General features: G+C 42.5%; 1 protein-coding gene across 1 annotated transcript in view; it reads right to left on the minus strand.

Moving 5' to 3' along the window:
• The window catches only part of SOX5 (SRY-box transcription factor 5), an 845,257-nt gene that overhangs the window by 697,771 nt on the left and 127,671 nt on the right, over positions 1-19,815 (minus strand). The window contains 1 exon segment of the mRNA XM_033953468.1: positions 8,312-8,543. Within this exon segment, the coding sequence (XP_033809359.1) occupies positions 8,312-8,543 (232 nt within the window).

A 19,815-nucleotide genomic window follows, 5' to 3' on the forward strand; every position in this document is an offset into this window, starting at 1 on the left:
CAGGAGAGCAGAGAAGCCTCGGGTTGTCGAGACGAAGCTCCGACACCCTCAAGGCCTCGCCCCCGAGCAGCGAGGAGCGACCACGTCTCCGAGGAGAGCCTTGCGAACGCTTCGGCTTCCTCGGGCGATGCCTCGCCCGAGGCCGGCCCGAGGGCGAGGTACCTCGGGAGGACCTCGAGGAGGAGGAGGAGGAAATCCGTCTCACCCTGCGCACCTTGTCCCGGGGCCGAACGCTGCTCTCAGGCGGGGCCCCCGAGGTCGAGGTCGAGGGCAAGGTCGAAGCCAAGGTCGGCGGTGCCCCGGTCGCTGAGACCGAGGTCGCCGAGGTCAGAGCCCCCGAGGCCAAAGCAGTCGAGGTCGCAGCCCGCTGCAGTTGTTCGAGGGCGCCAGACAGCTCCGAGGAAATCAATGCTCGGAGCAGGTCCTGGAACGCCGGGATCCCCACCATGGTAGGCAGGTCCGAGGCCGGGGGATGCTCCCTGGAGGGCGACCTCGGTCTCGAGTATTCCCTCGGGGCATGAGTGGCCGGAGTCCTGGGCGGGGCCGAGGACGACCCACCCGCCGCAGCGGAACTCGAGGATGGCTTCTTCGACGACCCTGGAGTCGGGGATGGAAAAGAGGACTTACCCGAGGCAGGTTTCGTCGGGGGCGTCGGCGTCGAGGTCGAGGCACGCGACGACGCCGAAGGCGCCGAGGCCGAGGTCAAGGTCGGGGCCGAAGCCGAGGCCGACGTCGAGCCCTTTCCGGACACGGAGTCAACTGAAAAAAGCTCTGCCATCCTGGCGCGGCGTCGACGAAGAGCTCTTGCCTGAAGAGTGGAACACCTATCGCAGGAATTGGTCGGGTGTTCGGGTCCAAGGCAGAACAAGCACCACCGGTGGGGGTCAGTGATAGAAAGCAACCGCTCACACCGGGTGCATTTCTTAAAGCCCGTCGAGGGACGGGACATGAAAAAGTAGTGGCCGGGAACGATCGAGGTCCCGCGGCCGCTGCTCTCGGGAGCCCCCGGAGCCGAACGGATGGAAACAAAAACTTTTTTTTTTTTCCAACGAATAAACGACGGACTAACCGAAAAAACAACAAAGAAAGCACAGCGACCGAGCTAACCAACCCAGACGCGGTGTCAGAAGGCTTGAAAAACAAGAGCACAATTTCCACAGGGCTTCTGGCTCCGCGGAAGAAATTGAACTGAGGACCACGAGGTGGGATGCGCCCTCTAGTGGGCGAGAAGGCATGCACATGCGTGGTGCAGTGTAGCAAACTTGAAACTTCAATCAAGTTTGCTTGAAAAGCTGTCCGCGCTGGGGCTCCGTAGATGACGTCACCCACATGTGAGAATATGCTGCCTGCTTGTCCTGGGATAAATAATTTTATGCTTGTAATAAATAATAGTTTATTATATGATAAACCATAGCTAATCTTACAAGTTTAATACATTTCTTTTATTTTTTAATATTCTTTCAGTTGATATGTTCTGTCCAGATAGGACTGCCTTTCTTTTACAAAGTATTCATTATATAGGTATACCCCTGAATTCTATAAACGGTGCTAAAAATTATGTTCATAAATTTGGGTACGTTCCCAATTCATATGCACAGTTTAATTGAATGAGCCAATTAGTGGCAATAATTGTGCTCTAACAATCAATTATCAGTACTAATTGGAATCAATTAAAAGTTACATGCACATATTTATGTGTCTAGATCTATGTATAAAATTTATGAAAGGAGGCGTGGCCATGGGAGGGTCATGGGCAGATTGGGGACATTCCTGCAATTTATGTACAGTGTTATAGAATAAGAGGGATCCATGCCTAATTTAAGTGCAAGGATTTAGGCTAGAGTTTAGTTGGTGAAATGATTACGCCTAAAGTTAAGTGTGGTTCTCAGTACTAAGCGCTATTCTATAAACAGTATCTAACTTTGAGTGCTATTTATAGAATAGTTCTTAGTACATTTTTTAGTCGGTACCAATTTTTCGGCCCCATTTATAGAATTCAGTCCATTGGAAAAATGTGAGTGTAGAATTATGCTATTACAATAATTTCACAGTACCACTGAACATAAACAGATCAATATTTGGAAGCACTTAAGCAGTCAGCAGCAGCACTAACCGTATAAGTGTTTAAAAAAAAAAGAAGAAGAAGAAAGTAGGCCATTTATACAGGTAACATTAGCCATTTCTATCATTAAAAAACAAGTTATCCATTATAAAAAGGGATGTGGCTTTGGGTGGGTCAAACTGTAAATTTAGGTGTTTATTTTTCAGTTAATTAGCATGTCTTTGAGGATACAAAAACAATTGTGTTTATCGGTGCCTTTGCACCACATGTAGATATCTTTTCTGGAAGAATAAAATATGCATTTGTGTCACATAGGAGTTGCAAATGCAGTAAAGGCACAAATACTGAGTAGAGGATACAAGATAAGTAAGGGGAATAACATTTTTCCAATAAATACAGTAGAAATTCAAAAATCTGGACTGCTCGGGAATCAGGACAGTCCAGATTTTTGGATCTTCTGGATTCTCAGGCAATAGTTCTAAAATTCAAATTTAAGGAAAAATAAAGAGATGAACAGGCACATTTTTAAAATGTATTAATTAAAAATATAGAATGTTTCATTTATCAAAACATATAAAGAAACATAAATATTATGGGTCTCATTTTTGAAACAGAAAGATGTCCAAAAAATGGCACATGGTTGCTTTAATTGCCAAAAAGTCTAAATGCCAATTTTCAAAACTGATTTTTTTTTAGATATCCAGCAGGTCATTTTCCCTCCAGTACATCTAAATCTTAAGGGGGGGGGTGTTAGAGGCATGTTTTAAGTGGATTTAGGACAGTCTTAGGTCTTAGATATGTTGCAAGGATAATCAAAACTTTTTGAAGTTGTTCAGGGCACCATTTATATGTTCAGAGTTAGACCTGTTTTAAAAACGCATAAGGGTCAAAAAGGTACCCAAATTGTGCAGATGACCACTGAATAGATGTAAGCATGAATGCCTCCCCCCCCCCCATTCCTCCATTGGTCATTGACCCCCTTCCCACTCCCCAAAGTGAAAGAAACAGTACATACCAGCCTCTATGACAGTTGCAGATATTATGGGAAATCCTAGTAGAACAGCCTGGTGGGTGGTGTATTGAACCATAGAGAGGGGGATCTAAGCCCATATCCCATCATACTCACTACATTTAGGGTGGAAAATGGGAGTCCATCAAAACCTACCCAAAACCTACTGTACTGCCATATATGTGACACCTGCAACCATAAGGACTACAGGGTGGCAGACAGGTAGGTTTTGGAGGAGTTTTGAAGGGCTCACCATATACTATAAGTGGGTTATAGTATAATGTGTACCTGGCACCATTTATATGAGGTTCACAGCAGTGCCCCATAAGGCAGTGGTTTTCAACCCTGTCCTGGGGGACCCCCAGCCAGTTGGGTTTTCAAGATATCCCTAATGAATATGCATAAGACATACTTGCATGCCTGTCTCCTCCATTATATGCAAATCTCTCTCATGCATATTCATTAGAGATATCCTGAAAACCCAACTGGCTGGGGGTCCCCTAGGATAGAGTTGAGAGCCACTGTCCTAAGGTGTCCCACAACTCTGTTTGCATGTTTGTGTGGCCAATCCATTAAAATGTTGGCCCTTCTCACATCTAAATGGGCTTGTTTTGGATGTTTTTAATTTGAACGTTTTGATTTTCAAAAATGAAAAAAAAAAGATAGAAATCCAAAGGACCAGAACTGGTTGAAATATAGAAAACAGAGAGTAGGTTTAAATGGTTAATATTTTCAATGGAGAAGGGTAAATAGTGAGTTTCCTCAAGGGTCTGTGCTGGGACCGCAGCTTTTTAACATATTTATCAATATCTAAAGATGGGAATAACTAGTGAGATAATTAAATTTGCTGATGACACAAAGTTGTTCAAAGTTGCTAAATGCAAGAGGATTGTGAAAAATTGCAAGAGGGTATCAAAATGGCAGATGACGTTTAATGTGAGCAAGTGCAAAGTGATGCATGTGGGAAAGAGGAACCTGAACTATAGCTACATGATGCAGCGTTCCACATTAGGAGTTACTGCTCAGGAAAAGGATCTAGGTGTCTACATTGAGGAACCATTGAAACCCTCAACTCAATGTGTGGCAGTGGCTAAAAAAGCAAATAGAATCTTAGGAATTATCAGGAAAGAAATAGAAAACAAAGATGAAAATGTTATAATGCTCTTGTATTGCTCTATGGTACAGCTGCAGCTCGAATATTGTGTGCAATTCTTGTCACTGTGGCCCAGATTCACTAAAGACAGTGACTCAATTACTGTTGGCCAATTTTCAAACAGCGATTGATTCACTATCAAGTATGCATGCAAACTCAATGAATCAATCACTCAGTCAATGATTGAGTCGGTGCAGAGCCTTGACCGTAGTGACAGGAGAAAAAGCCTCCCAGTCACTGCTGTCAGGGCTTTTGCCAGGGTTTTTCCATTTTTTTTAATGGCACGGGTATTTTGCGTATATTATGCAAAATATCTGCCCAATTAAAAAGAAAAAAGTCCCCTCCCCCAACAAAGCACCCCCTCCCTCCCTGAACCCCCCAAAAAGTAGGAGGGATGCCCACTCCCTCCTGCCACCACACTCCCCGCGTGAATGGCAGGAGGGATGCCCACTCCCTCCTGCCATCAGGACCCCCCCCACCATGGGATTGGGTCGGCCACCCCCTATCGCACACACACCCATTGGCCCCCCCAACCCCCGTATCTTTGAGACGGGAGCAGGAGGGGTGCCACGTCAAATCTTCCTGCTCCTCCAGCCTGCTCCCGCTGCAAGCACCTTGGGCTCCTCCATTGGGAGGGGCCTGAGGCATCTGAGCCAATCAGAGACTTCCTTAGGGAGGAGCCTAAGGAATTCCCTGATTGGCCAAAACAATGGCCCTGAGGCACCTGAGCCAATCAGGGACTTCCTTAGACTCCTTCCTAAGGAAGTCTCTAATTGGCTGAGATGCCTCAGGCCCCCTTCTTAGGCCCCTCCCCAGTGCATCCTGCCCTGCCTGCCATCTTTTTGGAGTTTGGGTGGGTCATGGTAATTTTCATGGGGGAGGGGGTTGCGCGATTGTCGGGGAGATTTTTAAATTTATTTTGTGTATGTAATACACGCAAAATATCTGTGCCATTAAATAAAAAACAAAAAATGGCAGATGTCGGTAACACAGTTACCGACAGGTCTACAGCAGTTGGTTTTAGAATCGTAAAACCCGATGTGAAATAGCCAAGCAAATGTTAGTGAATCAATAGCTTGGCTATTTTTCATGGAGTTTTACAAATTTGCATGGCCGGATTTGAAAATGGGTGATCGAGGGGGAAAATACGCGGTGGGCCATTTTGTGAATCAGGTCGGTTAGCAGCGATCATCGCTACACCTGTAAAAACAGGTTTAGTGACAATCGCTGACTTTAGTGAATCGGGGCCTGTATCTCTAAAAAGATGTAGCAGAATTAGAAAAGGTACAGAGAAGTGAAGGGAATATGCTGGACTCTGGGAGGTAGGGGGTGGGGTAAGACCATGAGCCACCCTTATGCAAGACACATGGTTAAAAGTTTGCCTAGTGTATGAGATACCCTTGGGCTGACCATGGGAAAAGCACATAGGCAGGTGTAACTTTGTGAACCAAGTGAATACTCTTGTACATGTGAAGGCTGATTGTGAAATTAACTCTAAGAGGAAAATTTCCAATTACGGTATTTTCCCTGGGTAAAATGGTTTGGCTGAAAATTATCCTCTTCTGACTGATTAAAAGTATGCACCACTGCACCACCAGATTTTACAGCATGTGAACTTTTAAGCCAGGTTGAAAGAAGGTATTCTAAAGAAGGGAGAGAATATCAAACATGTGTTCATTTGGGAAGCAATTGTAGATAAATGGGCACCTCTTAAGCACCTAAGTTCTTCCATTCTAGATTTGTGCATCTCCTCTGTGTCCATCTTCTGTTTTTGTCCTAGTCTTTTTCCCTCTCTTATGAAGTGCTTATAAACTGTTAGCAGCACTGTAATCAGTGGTATATCAAGTCTTTGTACAAAAATAAATAAATAAATAAAAATGAAATACTAGCATATGCATATGCTTTCAGGTGGACTTCCTGGGACATCAGGCCGCTCAGTGGTATAAATTAATATCTGTTTTTTAAATAAGAAACCAAAAACTGGTCTTCGGGACATTTGGAGCATTGAGATCAAGCATCAAATTACTGTATCTTAATGGCCATGTATTTGGGCTTGGAGGATGAGATGTACAGTGTCTGCATGTATGAGACAAACTTGTTTGTTTTTCTGTTACATAGAGCATTTTGGACCCCGGTTCGTTTACAGAAGTTAGATAGCTCTAAATCTAATAGATGCTGGCACTGCCATCTTGAAGCTGGGACATTAGATCATTTGTTATTCTATTGTCCATTAATACTTGCTTTTTGGAAATCAATATGGGGTCAAATAAATAATTTGTTAGATAATCTGGTGGCATTATCCTATGACACCATATTGTTTGGCATGTCAGTGAGGGCTAAAAGCCAAATATCCTCTAATAACAATAAGCTTCTACTCATTATGACAGAGGTTGCCATACAGCAGATTACGAATAATTGGAAAAATTGGGATAGGCTGAATTATAGCTTTTGGTGGAACTCTTTGTGTCACATATTCAAAATGGAAAGGATAATTGCCATGCAGCAGGAAAATTTTATGAAATTTCAGGTTATTTGGGAGCCATTAACAAGATACTGTAAAGATTGAAATTACTGCATAGAATAAATTTTACTTTTTTCCCTTTTGTTCATACACGTCCAGGGTGGGAGTGGGGGGGTGAGAATATTTTATGATTTCTTTTGCTTATGAATAACTGTTGGGTATAAGGGAGGGGGATATTTAATGCGAGTTAGAATTTGATGATATATTAAGTGCTGTTAAAGTATAAATGATTGTATTATATGTTACACTTATTGTGAGCTTTAAAAATGATTAAAGATTAATAAAAATAAATACTAGCATTTAGATGCCTGTGATTACACTAGCCCTACAGCTGGTGTAGGTGCAGGTACCTAAAATAGCACAAGGACACACATAATTTACAGTCACCTACATAATTGGGAGCCTAGCCTAAGTCCTGCCAATGCTCCTCCCCTGTGTACACTCCCCTTATAAATATGTGCTAGGTATTTGCAGAAGTACTCAGGGGCCATGCTAACACTTGTAAGGATATGTGAATATATATGTGCATAAGTGCTAGTATTCCAAACATTTACCTGGTTTTCTTATTCTTTGTGACTCTGTGCAGCGCTGCATGCGTCTGATAGCGCTATAGAAATAATTAATAGTAGTAGCAGTAGTAGTAGTAGTAGTAGTAGTAAATGTGGGTAACTAGGTTATAGAATTGCACTTCACATTTCCAAATTCATCCATTGTATTTTCCTCTTGCTCAGCAACCAGCAAAAATAATATGTATAAAGTATACTGTATGAGTGATTCTATTGTGAGTACAGTGGTACCTCGGTTTATGAGTGCACCAGTTTGGGAGTGTTTTGCAAGATGAGCAAAACATTTGCAAAATCGGTGCCTCGGAAACCGAGCATGGCTCGATTTACGAGCGCCCCCCCCCCCCCCCCCGCAATCTGGCACCCTCCCCCCCCCCCGCAATTCGGCACCCCCCCAAGCGATTGGGCACCCCCCCGCCGCTTCTTACCCTCATCTGGGCACCGGCACCGGCATGTCCTGTGCTTGGTGCCGGTGCCCGAAGATCGGCCCCTCTTCGGGGGGAGCAATGTCGGTTCTCGGGGGGGGGGGGGGGAACTCATCAAAGCGAGTTTCCATTATTTCCTATGGGGAAACTCGCTTTGATAAACGAGCATTTTGGATTGCGAGCATGCTCTTTGAATGGATTATGCTCGTAATCCAAGGTACCACTGTACTTTCTAGCAGCTAATCCTCAAAGTAAATAAAGTAGAGAGATTATCTTTCAAAATGTATGTAGGCTAAAAAAGACTACCTAATAGTTCAGATTACATGGATATTCAAACTCCTCACCAAAATTCACTGTTTTCACAACCCTTTGTATTCTAAATGTTGCAATAACTTATGTCAAACAGAAAGTACAATCTAAAATAGAATTAAACAATATGTACCAGTATTACACTTATAATACTAAATTGCAAGTGTTTCACTATGCAAAGTAGTGGAGAAGCTTGAATGCAAAACCATGGTAGACAGAGAGGTCAAAGACTGATGTTGAACATATACAGTAGAATGAGCAGAACCTACCCTTGTGTTGTGTTGCGAAGTGGGACTTCTGTGGCCACAACTTTCTTGTGTTAGCAAGGCAACTGCCTGAAATTCCTTACAGTGAGGCTTGTTGGGAAAATTCACATGCAAAGGTAGGTGAAAGGCTGTGAGCCCATCACTTTCCTCTTCTTCCATTTTCTTTCTGCTTGTCACCATGGCTACCTCTCCATCTGCTTCCCCATACGGTGAGGCTGGTCGCTTGGAAGACATCCTGGAAAGAACAAAAGAGAAGAAAATAATAAAACCTTCACATAAATCCTTAGTGCTGTCATTGTGTGGTTAAGAGCCATTATAATAGAAATGCCTTTCAGTCCTGGTTGCAAACAGGAGACCATCCAAGTAGCACTGCAAAGCATACACAGTCAAGAACAACCAGGCTGGTATGAACAAAAAACACTACATATTTGTTTTGATAATAAAGTAATATTGCATTCTTTTTGTAGTTTGGAGTCTGGAAAACAAATTCATCCACAAACACTATCACTGTAAGAAAGAACTTCCTTCAGAAAACGTTTAAGCAATTTTATCATTTTTGAGACATTGTCAAGATATACAGTACAGTAGATAGAATTCAGTAGGAAACAGAAAGTTATAAAAGAATAATTAGTATTATATTATAGGACATGCTCCATTTAGCAGAAATCATTGGAGTCACTGAATTTCTGTGATATAAGGAGGACCTAATTTATGAAGATAATTTTGTACAGGAAGTGCAATTTGGAAATCTGATGTTTTGGTCCAAGTATTCAAAAAAACCTAGTATTTTACGAGTATAAAAGGTTTACAAAAATGCAGACAAACAACAAAGAGATCCAACAGTGTCTGCAGTAAAAAGACAGCAAGCAAAAAATAAAAGGAAAACTGCAGACTATATGTACAGGATGTAGGCTATGTTTATTATACCAAATTTCAAATGAGGTAATTATTGTTACCCTTCTTACAAAACAAGGGACCCGACACGGTCCGTGTTTCAGAGAGCACGCCTTCTTCGGGAGTCCATTGGTTGTAGGGTTTAAAACTAACCACAATGTGAATTGGTAATAAACAAAACGCCTGTGTTAGGACAATCAATGCAGTCCAACTGTGCACCGCAATAATGAAATACTAGTACATACAGTTTACAAAAATGCAGAGCCATTTATAAACTATGAACCCAACATTCAACAAAAGCTGAATTCCTAAATTTACGCTCCTAAGATAAAACCCCTTAAATTTATGCCCTATTTTTAGCTGAATTTGAGCCTAAAATTTCAACTGAAAATTCATCTTAATTTAGGAGCTTAAAGTTATGCTTATAAATTAAGGCCTCTGGACAAAAACAAAGGAGCTACAAATAATCAGTAGGCACAAATATTTATTTAGGCCCCCTTTTACTAAGCAATGTTAGCGAGTGCGTGTGATAACTGCACCAGAGCCCTTAGGGATTTAAAGGACTTCAGTATGGTTACTGCCTTAATAAAAAGGGGCCTTAGATAACAACCATAAACTGATGGTGGAGTTCAGGGGGGGATGATATTCAGATTGCGGCAGGCAGGCCAGCTAACTCCCGTGGTCAGCACTGAATCCAGATATTCAATGCTGGGCCTTTTCCAGTAAGCAACATTTAAATATCTGGGGGGGGGGGGTTAGCAGCTACAATTTAACCAGATTAATAATAACAGCTTATATACCGCAATACCGTGAAGTTCTATGCGGTTTATAAAGATTAAGCAAAGGTACAAATTGATTGACTTTAAGAGGGGAGGAAGAAAGAGGGTTAATAGGACAGGAAATCCATTTTTGAGGAGAGAGTGATCAATAGAACAAGTTAATCGCTATAGAGGGGAGAGAGAAGAGAGGATCAGTTGTCTAGATACTTTAGGAACAGGTGTGTTTTCAGACGTTTCCTAAATTCCTCATAAGTAGTGGGCGAAAGCAATTGTTCTAGGTCTTTACCCCATGATGCTGCTTGGTGCGAGAGAAGATGTTCATGGTGTTTTTTTCAGTTTACAACCTCTCACTGGGGGGGAAACAAAGTTGGAATGTGAGCTTCTCTTGTGTCTGTTGGCTGAGAAGACGAAAAGGTCAGTTATATATTTAGGGGCAAGTCCGTGTAGTGCTTTGAAGCAGAAGCAGGCAAATTTAAACTTTACGCGCGCCTCCATTGGCAGCCAATGTAGCTGCCGGTAGTAGGGTGTCACGTGGTCAAACTTCCTCAGCCCAAAGATCAGTTTGACCGCTGCATTTTGCATCAATTGTAAACGCTGCATGTTCTTTTGGGAAATTGCTAAATAGGCGATGTTACAGTAGTCAAGTAGACTCAGTACGAGGGATTGGACTAGGGTTCTGAATGCCGCTGTATCGAAATAAGCTTTAATGGATCTGAGTTTCCAGAGAGTGAAAAATCCCTTTCTGATCAAGGAGTCCACCTGGTCTCTCATGGTTAGGCACTGATTCAAAGTTACACCTAGTATCTTTATGGTAGGTTGGATAGGGTAATTAAGATTATTGATACATAGTGGTGATTTGGTGTCAAGCGGATGTGGCGAAACAACGAAGAAAGTTGTCTTTTCTGAATTAAGTTTGAGCCTAAAGGTTGTCATCCAGTGCTCCATCACGTTTATGGCTTCTGAAGCTTTAGGAATAGTTTCAGAGATAGAATTAACGAATGGGATGATGATCGTAAAATCATCTGCATAACTAAATAGTTTTATCCCTAACTGGGTTAGCTGCGTGCCTAGTGAGGACATGTAGACGTTGAAGAGCAATGGAGATAGCAGAGACCTTGTGGCACACCGGATGGATTGCTCCAGGTATCTGAAAGTTCATAATTAAAACATACTTGATAAGTGCGGGACATGAAGCCACGGAACCAATTCAGCACCTCGTCCCTGATACCAATGGCGTCTAGGCATTGCAGCAGTTTCTGGTGGTCTACTAGATCAAAGGCAGAACTCATATCGAATTGCATAACCAGGGCATTAAGGCCCTTACTAAACAGTAGGCGCAGATTGTCTAAAATAGCCGCAATTACTGTCTCAGTACTGAATAATGGTCTAAAACCGGATCGAGTTTCATGTAGGAGAGAGAACTGATCCAGATAATCCATCAGTTGGGTGTGTACCAATCCCTCCATAATTTTTACAATAAACGGAATGGATGCTACTGGTCTGTAGTTGGATATTATAGCTGAAGATTCTTTTTGATTTTTTAGAATTGGGGTTATTATTATGTGACCATTATTAGAGAGGAACTTCCCAGTTTTTAGGTTATGAGCCAAATATTGCATCAACGATAGTTTAAATACTAAAGGTGCTGCTTTCATGATTTCTGGGGGGCATGAGTCCAGAACGCAATAGGATTTAGAGTATTTGTTATATAGTCTGTTGTAATTGTTTCACTCTAAATCTTGAAAGGAGCACCAGATCATGTCTGCCATTGTATCATTTCCTTGGGTGATAGGTATCGGATGATCACTAGGGTTGTTTGTTGAACAGTGAATTCTAAGGTTTTTAATTTTCGAATCGAAGTGTAGTGCTAAGTCATTTGCAGAGGGTAACTTAAGAGTTGTGTGTGGGTGTGGTGTAGCGAGCGGTGTCAAATAAATTTGTAATCAGGTTGAATAGCTCTTTTGTATTGATTCCTTGTGAACCATTACAAGATGAGTTGATTTTAATTGAGTAGAATGCTTTACGTTTGTCTTTTATCATTTGTTTGTAGATTTTTATGTTAGCTCTCCATTTGTTATGGTCTGTTAGTTCTGTTTTTTTCCAAGTTCTTTCTAGTCGTCTAGCTAGTTGTTTCAGTTTTAGACGTTCGGTATCAAACCATTTGTTATATTTATTTGTATTGCTTTTGCTATTGCATATAGGGGCGATTTTATCTAAAATGGATGTGCTGGTTGTCATCCAGTGATCCCAGAAATCGATTCCTTCTTCTATCTCTGATTGCAATTCATATTGTGACAAGAAATCTATTGGATTAATATAGCCTCTGGTGTGATGTTCTCTTTTTATTATTGGGCGTGTTTTAGATTTAGAATAAGACCAGATTAGCTTGAAATAATAAGTAAAATGATCAGACCAGATATCATGACACCAGGTGCCTTTACGTATAGAGATGGCAGGGTTTGGGATGTCCTTTGTGGACATGGCTACCATATCTAACTGATGGCCTTTTTCATGTGTTTGTATGGGTAGAGGGAGGTTGTAATTGAGTAGGGATAGAAAGTTTTTAAACTCTTTCGCGTTTGTATTGTCCTATTCATCTAGGTGTAGGTTTATGTCTCTCACGATGATATTGTAAGAAGAACCTAGTGAATTGTTTAGGACAAATGCACAGAAGTCTTCTTTGGCTTTTGGCCAGCTTTTTGGTGGGACATAGAATAATATGCATGATAGGGATTCTTCTAGATGACGGTTGCTAATTTTACAGGCTAGAATTTCTAGTTGGTCGCTCATTTTAGAATCTAATAGTTTGAATTCAAATCCATCTTTAAGAATAATTGCTAGACCTCCTCCTTTTTTTCCCACGCAGTTTAGCGTAAGGATTTTAATATTGTCTGGTAGGAGGTCAATTATTATTGGATCATCTTCTGATAGTAACCATGTTTCAGTTAGTAAAAGGCAGGCTATTTGCTTGTTAATGATCCAATCATTAATTAGGAAGGCTTTATTCCTGACAGATCTAGTATTAAGGTATGCACAGGGGACAGATGTGGGTGTGATAGGTTTGGTAGCGTTATTGGTTTTGATGGGTTTTACTTGCCTTATTCTTTTTTTAAGGGTTCGTTGGTGTCTTCTTTTATTTGAGATAGCAGTAATGTGATTTGTTATGTTTTCTTGTGGAATAGAGATGTGTAAAAGTGAGAGATCCGGGTAGTTGATTGATTGTGATTGTGGGTGGAGGAAGTTAACATCTTTGATGTTGCCAATTAGCAGACAGATCAGGAAAATCAGGAGGAGATTCATGTTTGCAGGGTATGGTATTTCTTCCTAGCACAGAAGTGTAATTGTTTCCCTGTAAATTCTTGAGTTATTGTTTGTATGGTTGTTGACTGGATTGGTGTAGGTTTTGAAGGTAGTCCAAAGGGATATAGATCTTAAGCAGTTCTACGACAAGTCTCTAGTAATTACACATGCAGCTATCAGTTACTCATGCATTTAACAGCTATTTGTGTCTCTGATGATAACAAATGCCTCAAAAATTTCTAAGTAGTCCTAATTCAAGACTTCACCAATTACAAATACATCTAGTGGTTAAATGTTCATCTAGCAATTGTATGACTCTGATGGTAACATATGCCTAGCAGTTACATATGCAGGCAGGCAGTTCTTAATAGCAGGATCGGGTCGATGGGCTCTCTGTAGTGACGATGGCTGATCCCGCTGCTTGGAAATAAAAAGCAGGTAGTTATTGGGCGGAGCACAGATACTCGGCAGGATCGGGTCGATGGTCTCCCGATAGTGGTAGCTTATCCCTCTGCTTGTTTTTAAAAGAAAGCAGGCAGTTAATTCTCCCCAGTGGACTGCGGGGGGGGGGGGGCGCGGAGCTCAGACACCCGGCAGGATCGGGTTGATGGTCTCCCGATAGTGGTGGCTGGTCCCTCTGCTTGTTTTTAAAAGAAAGCAGGCAGTTGATTCTCCCCAGAGGATTAAGTGCTGGCCAGTTAAGCTTATAGCATCCAAAGGTAGGTCTATTTATACAGCCTGATTTGGCTGCTACACTGTGGCGGTCAGTGCTCAATTTTAGTGGTTATTTCATGATATAGCCAGCTAAGTTTTAGTTGCTAACTGAATATTCAGAAGAGATAACCAGCTATCTCTCATTGAATATTGGCAGTTAGCAAGCTAAGCACTATTTAACCAACCAGGAGCCTTCTTGGCTTGTTAAATAGCACTGAATATAGAGTGTTGGGTTTTTGGGTTGCTACTAACTTAACTGGCTAAGTCAATATTCAGCACTGGCCAGTTAAGTTAATAGCAGCCAAAGACAGGCCTGCTATTTACACAGCCTGATTTGGCTGCTAAACTTAGCCAGCCAGCACTTGAATATTCCTGACATAGCAGCTAGCCCAGGGGTAGTCAATTCCAGTCCTCGAGAGCCGGAGCCAGGTCAGGTTTTCAGGATATCCACAATAAATATGCATGAGATAGATTTGCATTTCAAGGAGGCAGTGCATGCAAATCCATCTCATACATATTCATTGTGGATATCCTGAAAACCTGACCTGGCTCCGGCTCTTGAGGACCGGAATTGCCTACCCCTGAGCTAGCCGCTGAGAATGTTCAGCAGAGATAACTGGCTATCTCCCTATGAATATACTAGTTAGCTAGGCAAATGTTATTAAACCAGCCAAGAGCTGCTCCTGGCCAGTTAAATAGCACTGAATATCAGGGGGAGGGAGTCCATCCTATTTTGATGCTGTATCATTGGTAATAATTTGGTTGCAGGACCAAAATCACCTAAAAGAAAGTAACGTAAACAAGCTAAACACAAACAAAACCCACTAAAATCAAAACACAAAAAACCTAAACAGTTTAGAACAATACAGAAGAAAACGGAAACAAAGAGAAGTAAAAACAAAAACTAAATAAAATAGAAATTTAAAAAAAAATAATCAAATAATCTTTATTCCAAAATTAAAAACATTATGCAGTTATTTAGCTAGTTAGCAAACTGAAAATCACCACTTACCGGCTAACTCTGGCCCCAGCTCACCCCTAACCTAGCTGGTCAGGAGATGGCTGCTTAGTGGACATATTCAGCCTGTACCTGTGAAACCACTGCTAGGATGCATAGCAGCCACTTTCTAGCTGGAGGCACTAAGGGCAGAAGTAAGTGGGGATAGCTCCTGCCCATGGTACTCAACTGGACCAACAAGGAAGATAAAGTAGGTTCTGGGGAGAACTATAAGTGGATGAGCGTAGGGGATTCTGGACAGGAGTCTGATGTCACCTGGAGATTTGGGATGGGTGCTGATGTTGACAAGCGTTGAGGAAAGAGCTGATGTTATCAAGGGGAAGTTGGGAAGAGGCTCATGCTGGCAGGGGGTGTCAGGATGGTAGCTGATGTCAGTGGAGTGGGTTCAGAAGGCTGTCTCATGTCAGTGGGGAGGGGGGCTGATATAGGTCAGGGGGTCAGAAGGGAAGCTGATTACAGCAAAAAGGGTCAGCAGGTGGGGTCAACAAGGGAATTAGACTATACTGAGGATAGGCAAGAGGAAGGGGGTATATTCACATCTCTGGCTTCTTCCCAGAAGCCTAGTGGGTGCAGGCTGATATTCAGTACCAGCATCTGCAGAGTTAAGCAATCATAGGTAATACTGCTATTTATGTGGTCCTATCACTTAGCTATGTGGGAACTGGCACTGAATATTGCTGGTACCAGTCTCAGAATATCTCCTTTCTACCCACTTTAGTGCTAATATTCAACAGCACTGCCTGATTAAGTGCTACTCAATATGAGGGACTGGTCCCCAGATTGCAATTTAAGCAGGTAAGAGCCTCTACAGCTTACTTAAAACACTGAATATTGACCAATATATTGCTATTGACTAGTACATTGCTAATGGCTTATGAATATAAGAACATAAGTCTGACCAAGGGTTTATCTAGTCTTGTGCCCTTTTTCCAACAGTGGTCAATCCAGGTCAAAATGACTGACTGTAGAGTCTCCATACAAAAATGAGGCACTCTGAGAGCAACCTTGACATACTTGAGGACCAGAATGGGCCTCCAGTCCTCTGAGCCTTTCTTGGGCACGACAAAGTATAGGGAGCCCAAATCTGCTTGGATCTGGGCTGCTCTTTCCGGTCTGCCCACCAGCGAGTCCATGAACCAGGTAGAGAAGGGATGGGTGAACTCCAACTTGTAGCTATTCCTGATGATTTCCAGAACTCATTGGTCAGTTGTGATAGCCTCCCATGCTTCCAGGAAGTCCTACAGTCTTCTTCCTATCTTGCACAGGGAGGCAGGATGCCCGACGACATTGTGACTTTTTGGGCTGCTTCCCCCCTGGTGGAGCCCTGGGATTTTCTATTTCTGGAGAACCTCTACCATGGAGTTTGAAAGGATCTCTGGGACATGGACCCAGAGTCGAAAAGATGTAAATGGCGTAAATCTCGAAAGGACCCACGGGCCTGCCCTTTAGAAGTCCTGGGCCTGCTGTCCAGGAGTAACTTTGGACGGCGGTTCTGGATGCTAGCCATGAGGTCATCCAGTGCCAGGCCAAACATCATGTTGCCCCTGAAAGGAGGCCTGCTGAGCATGGCTTTGGACATAGAATCCCCAGCCCAATGCCTGATCCACAAGATTCTGCGAGCAAACATAGAATAAGCTCAGACCTTGTCCAATTCCCTCAGCAGATCATACAATGCATCAGCCACATAGTCCACTCCCACCAACAATTGGGAAGGAGAATCAGAAGAAGCACTGCCTGGATCACACAATCTAGATAGAGTAGCAAACTCGAACCACAAAGGAGGCTGCGGCAGCAGCCCTCACCACCAAAGACAAGGCCTCAAACTGCCTCTTGATCAACCTGTCCAGTCTGCAATCCTGTTGATCCTTAAGCACTATGCCACCCTCACTGGAAAAGGATGTGCGCTTGGTCACCTGAGCCACCAGAGTCCACTTTAGGCATAGCAAACATTTGCTGGAACTCCTGATCCATAGGATATAGCTTGGACATTGCTTTTGCCACCTGAAAAGAGTCCTCAGGTTTCTCCCAGTGCTCAGAGATCAGGACTTTCATATCCAGATGGCATGGGTAGGTGGTAGGCTGAGAGCAGATCCCGCTCAACAGGGAACAGTGGGAAGTAGGCTGAGGAGGATCAGTTTTGAGCTCCTTCAGAGACTCAATGAGCAGATCCGTCAGAGCAGCAGACTTGAACAGCCTGGAAACTGAAGAGTCCTCACCTTCATCCGCAGCATCATTTAGACCTTGATCCATATCGCCCAACGTTGCATCGTCTTTGATCAAGGCATCTCCCTGGGAGAGGATAAGCATCCAGATCATCATCCTCAGGAATCCCGTTTGAAAAGCAATATGTGTCCAGTGGAGACACGGGCTTCCGTGGAGAAGCAGATGCTGGAATATGGGGAGGCTACGCAGATGATCGCTCACTAATTGACCCAGAAGGCACTGTAGTGGCACTTACATAGGCTTAATAACATAGTAGATGATGGCAGATAAAGACCCGAAAGGTCCATCCAGTCTGCCCAACCTTACTCTCTCTTTAAATTACTGATTTAATTTAAAAATTTCCTTCTTAACTCTTTCTGGGACAGAACCCAAAGCTCTGCCCAGTAATGTGCTTAGGTTACATCTACTGAAGTGTCCGTCAAAGCTCACTATAAACCATCCATCAAAGCCCATCTAAACCATCGAAGCCCTCCACAGCCTATCCTCAACCAAATGGCCATATATGGACACAGAAATATGAATGCAATGATGTCATGCAAAATAATAACAGTAATAGCCAGTACTGCTTCAGTTTGGGGAGAACGTTCAGATTGAACTAGAGGAAAAGCCTCAGACAGGGGCCCTCCCACCACCACAACGGTGGAAAAGGTGGTCGGGTTGGTAACCTCACTGGCAAAAACCTCTATAAGACTCCCAATTGAAAAAACTGTAAGCAGGACTGTCTTTGCTGGATAGAAGAAAAATTTCTACTTATCTCTTCGATCGGTACACCGACGGTGGCCAGCGTTTCACTAACTTGCTGCCTCAGGGTGTAACAAAATCCGATCAAAACTACAACCAGAAAAGAAAATTACATCAAAATACTGGAAGTAAAGCAAGGCTACAAAATAAACTTCAGAAGCCACATGACATACCTTAAAGCAGGACGCCGTAACGTCTCAATGTGATCAAAAAGACGGCTGTGCTATGACTGTGTTCGGGTTATGAACCCTCGGGGTGTGACGTCATTCCCCGAAAAGTGTCTGTGCAGTAAAACAGCTGACTAAGCTGCTGTCTGTAAACGAGGGCAACACTGTTTAAGTAAAGTCCCCCGAAAACAAAAAAATCAAAAATCTCAATGTCAAACTCAAAATCAAAAGAATATGCTCCATTCTAGTTTTTGATTTAATCCATTTGGTTCCTCACTGTCCAATTTAAAGATCCAGGCTTGTTCAGCTCGGAACAAACATTCTTGCCGATCAGGGTGCTCATCAGTAATTTGGTCTATCACACAGCATTGTAAGTCAGCAAACAGATGATTAAATTCTAAACAGTGTGTGACCATAGGAGCTTGAAGGCGATTGTTCCGAAGGCAACTTTTGTGTTCAGTGACTCGTGTTCTAAAAGGACGGGTAGTCTGACCCACGTATATTTTTGGGCATGGGCAAATGAAAACATACACTACAAAAGTTGAATTGCATGATGTAAGTTGTTGTAGCTCGAATGATTGACCTGAGCTAGGGTGAACAAAAGACCCATTTAGTTCCAGCGTGATAGAGCATGTGGAACATTTACCACATTTAAAGTGACCGCCGATGTGATCAGCTGGGGTGTGTGGCTCTAAGAGATCAGATGGACTTAAAAGCTCTTTGAAATTCTTTTGGCGAGAAAACGCCATCCTTAAATGGGTGTCTCTGAAAGTTGGATGTAACTCCAATAATTCCCAATGATGACGTAAAATCTTGGTAATGTTGTTAATATTGGGGAAAAGGAGCATGCCTATTTGAACATGGTCAATCCGAGGACTCCAGTATTTTATGCCTTACCTAAAATCCATAAGGATATGGAAAACCCTCCTGGGCGACCTATTGTATCAAGTAAAGGGTCTATTCTTGAGCCTCTTTCTTCTTTTGTTGACACTTTTCTTCGTCCCATTGTTTCCAAAGGATTCTCTTATTTACAAGATTCTTCACAATTTTTGACTAAGCTCTCTGAAATTACCAACATTGACATTATAACTTTTTTTGTCACATTTGATGTTAAATCGTTATACACCATTATCCCGCAAGACGAAGCTATTAACATTGTGGAAGAGTTTCTTCAAAACAATATCAGTAACACTAGGATTCCTATCCATCTCTTAAAACAGTTTTTGATTTTGGCCATGAAAAGAAATTATTTCAGATTTCAAGAACAGTTTTTTCAACAGATTTCAGGAGTGGCCATGGGGGCAACCATGGCACCCTCCGCAGCCAATCTTTTTATGCAAAAATTTGAGAATACATGGATTGTGAATAATCCTTTTTCAGAAAAAATTTTGACATGGCTACGTTTTATTGACGATATTTTCGTCCTTTGGAAAGGTTCTAGAGAGGAACTTGATCAATTTCACAAGTGGCTGAATTCTAGACATCAGAAAGTTGAGTTTAGCATGGAGTGTCATCCCGATTCCATATCCTTTCTAGATGTCAAAGTTGTCCGTGGTGACAGTTCTATTCAAACCACTGTCTATCGGAAAAACACGGACAGAAACACCTTCCTCAGCTTCTCCAGTAACCATCCTGTTCCATTAAAACGCAGCCTTCCAACGTCTCAATTTT

The sequence above is a fragment of the Geotrypetes seraphini genome, chromosome 7, assembly GCF_902459505.1.
Source record: "Geotrypetes seraphini chromosome 7, aGeoSer1.1, whole genome shotgun sequence".
Classification (NCBI taxonomy): Eukaryota; Metazoa; Chordata; class Amphibia; order Gymnophiona; family Dermophiidae; genus Geotrypetes; species Geotrypetes seraphini.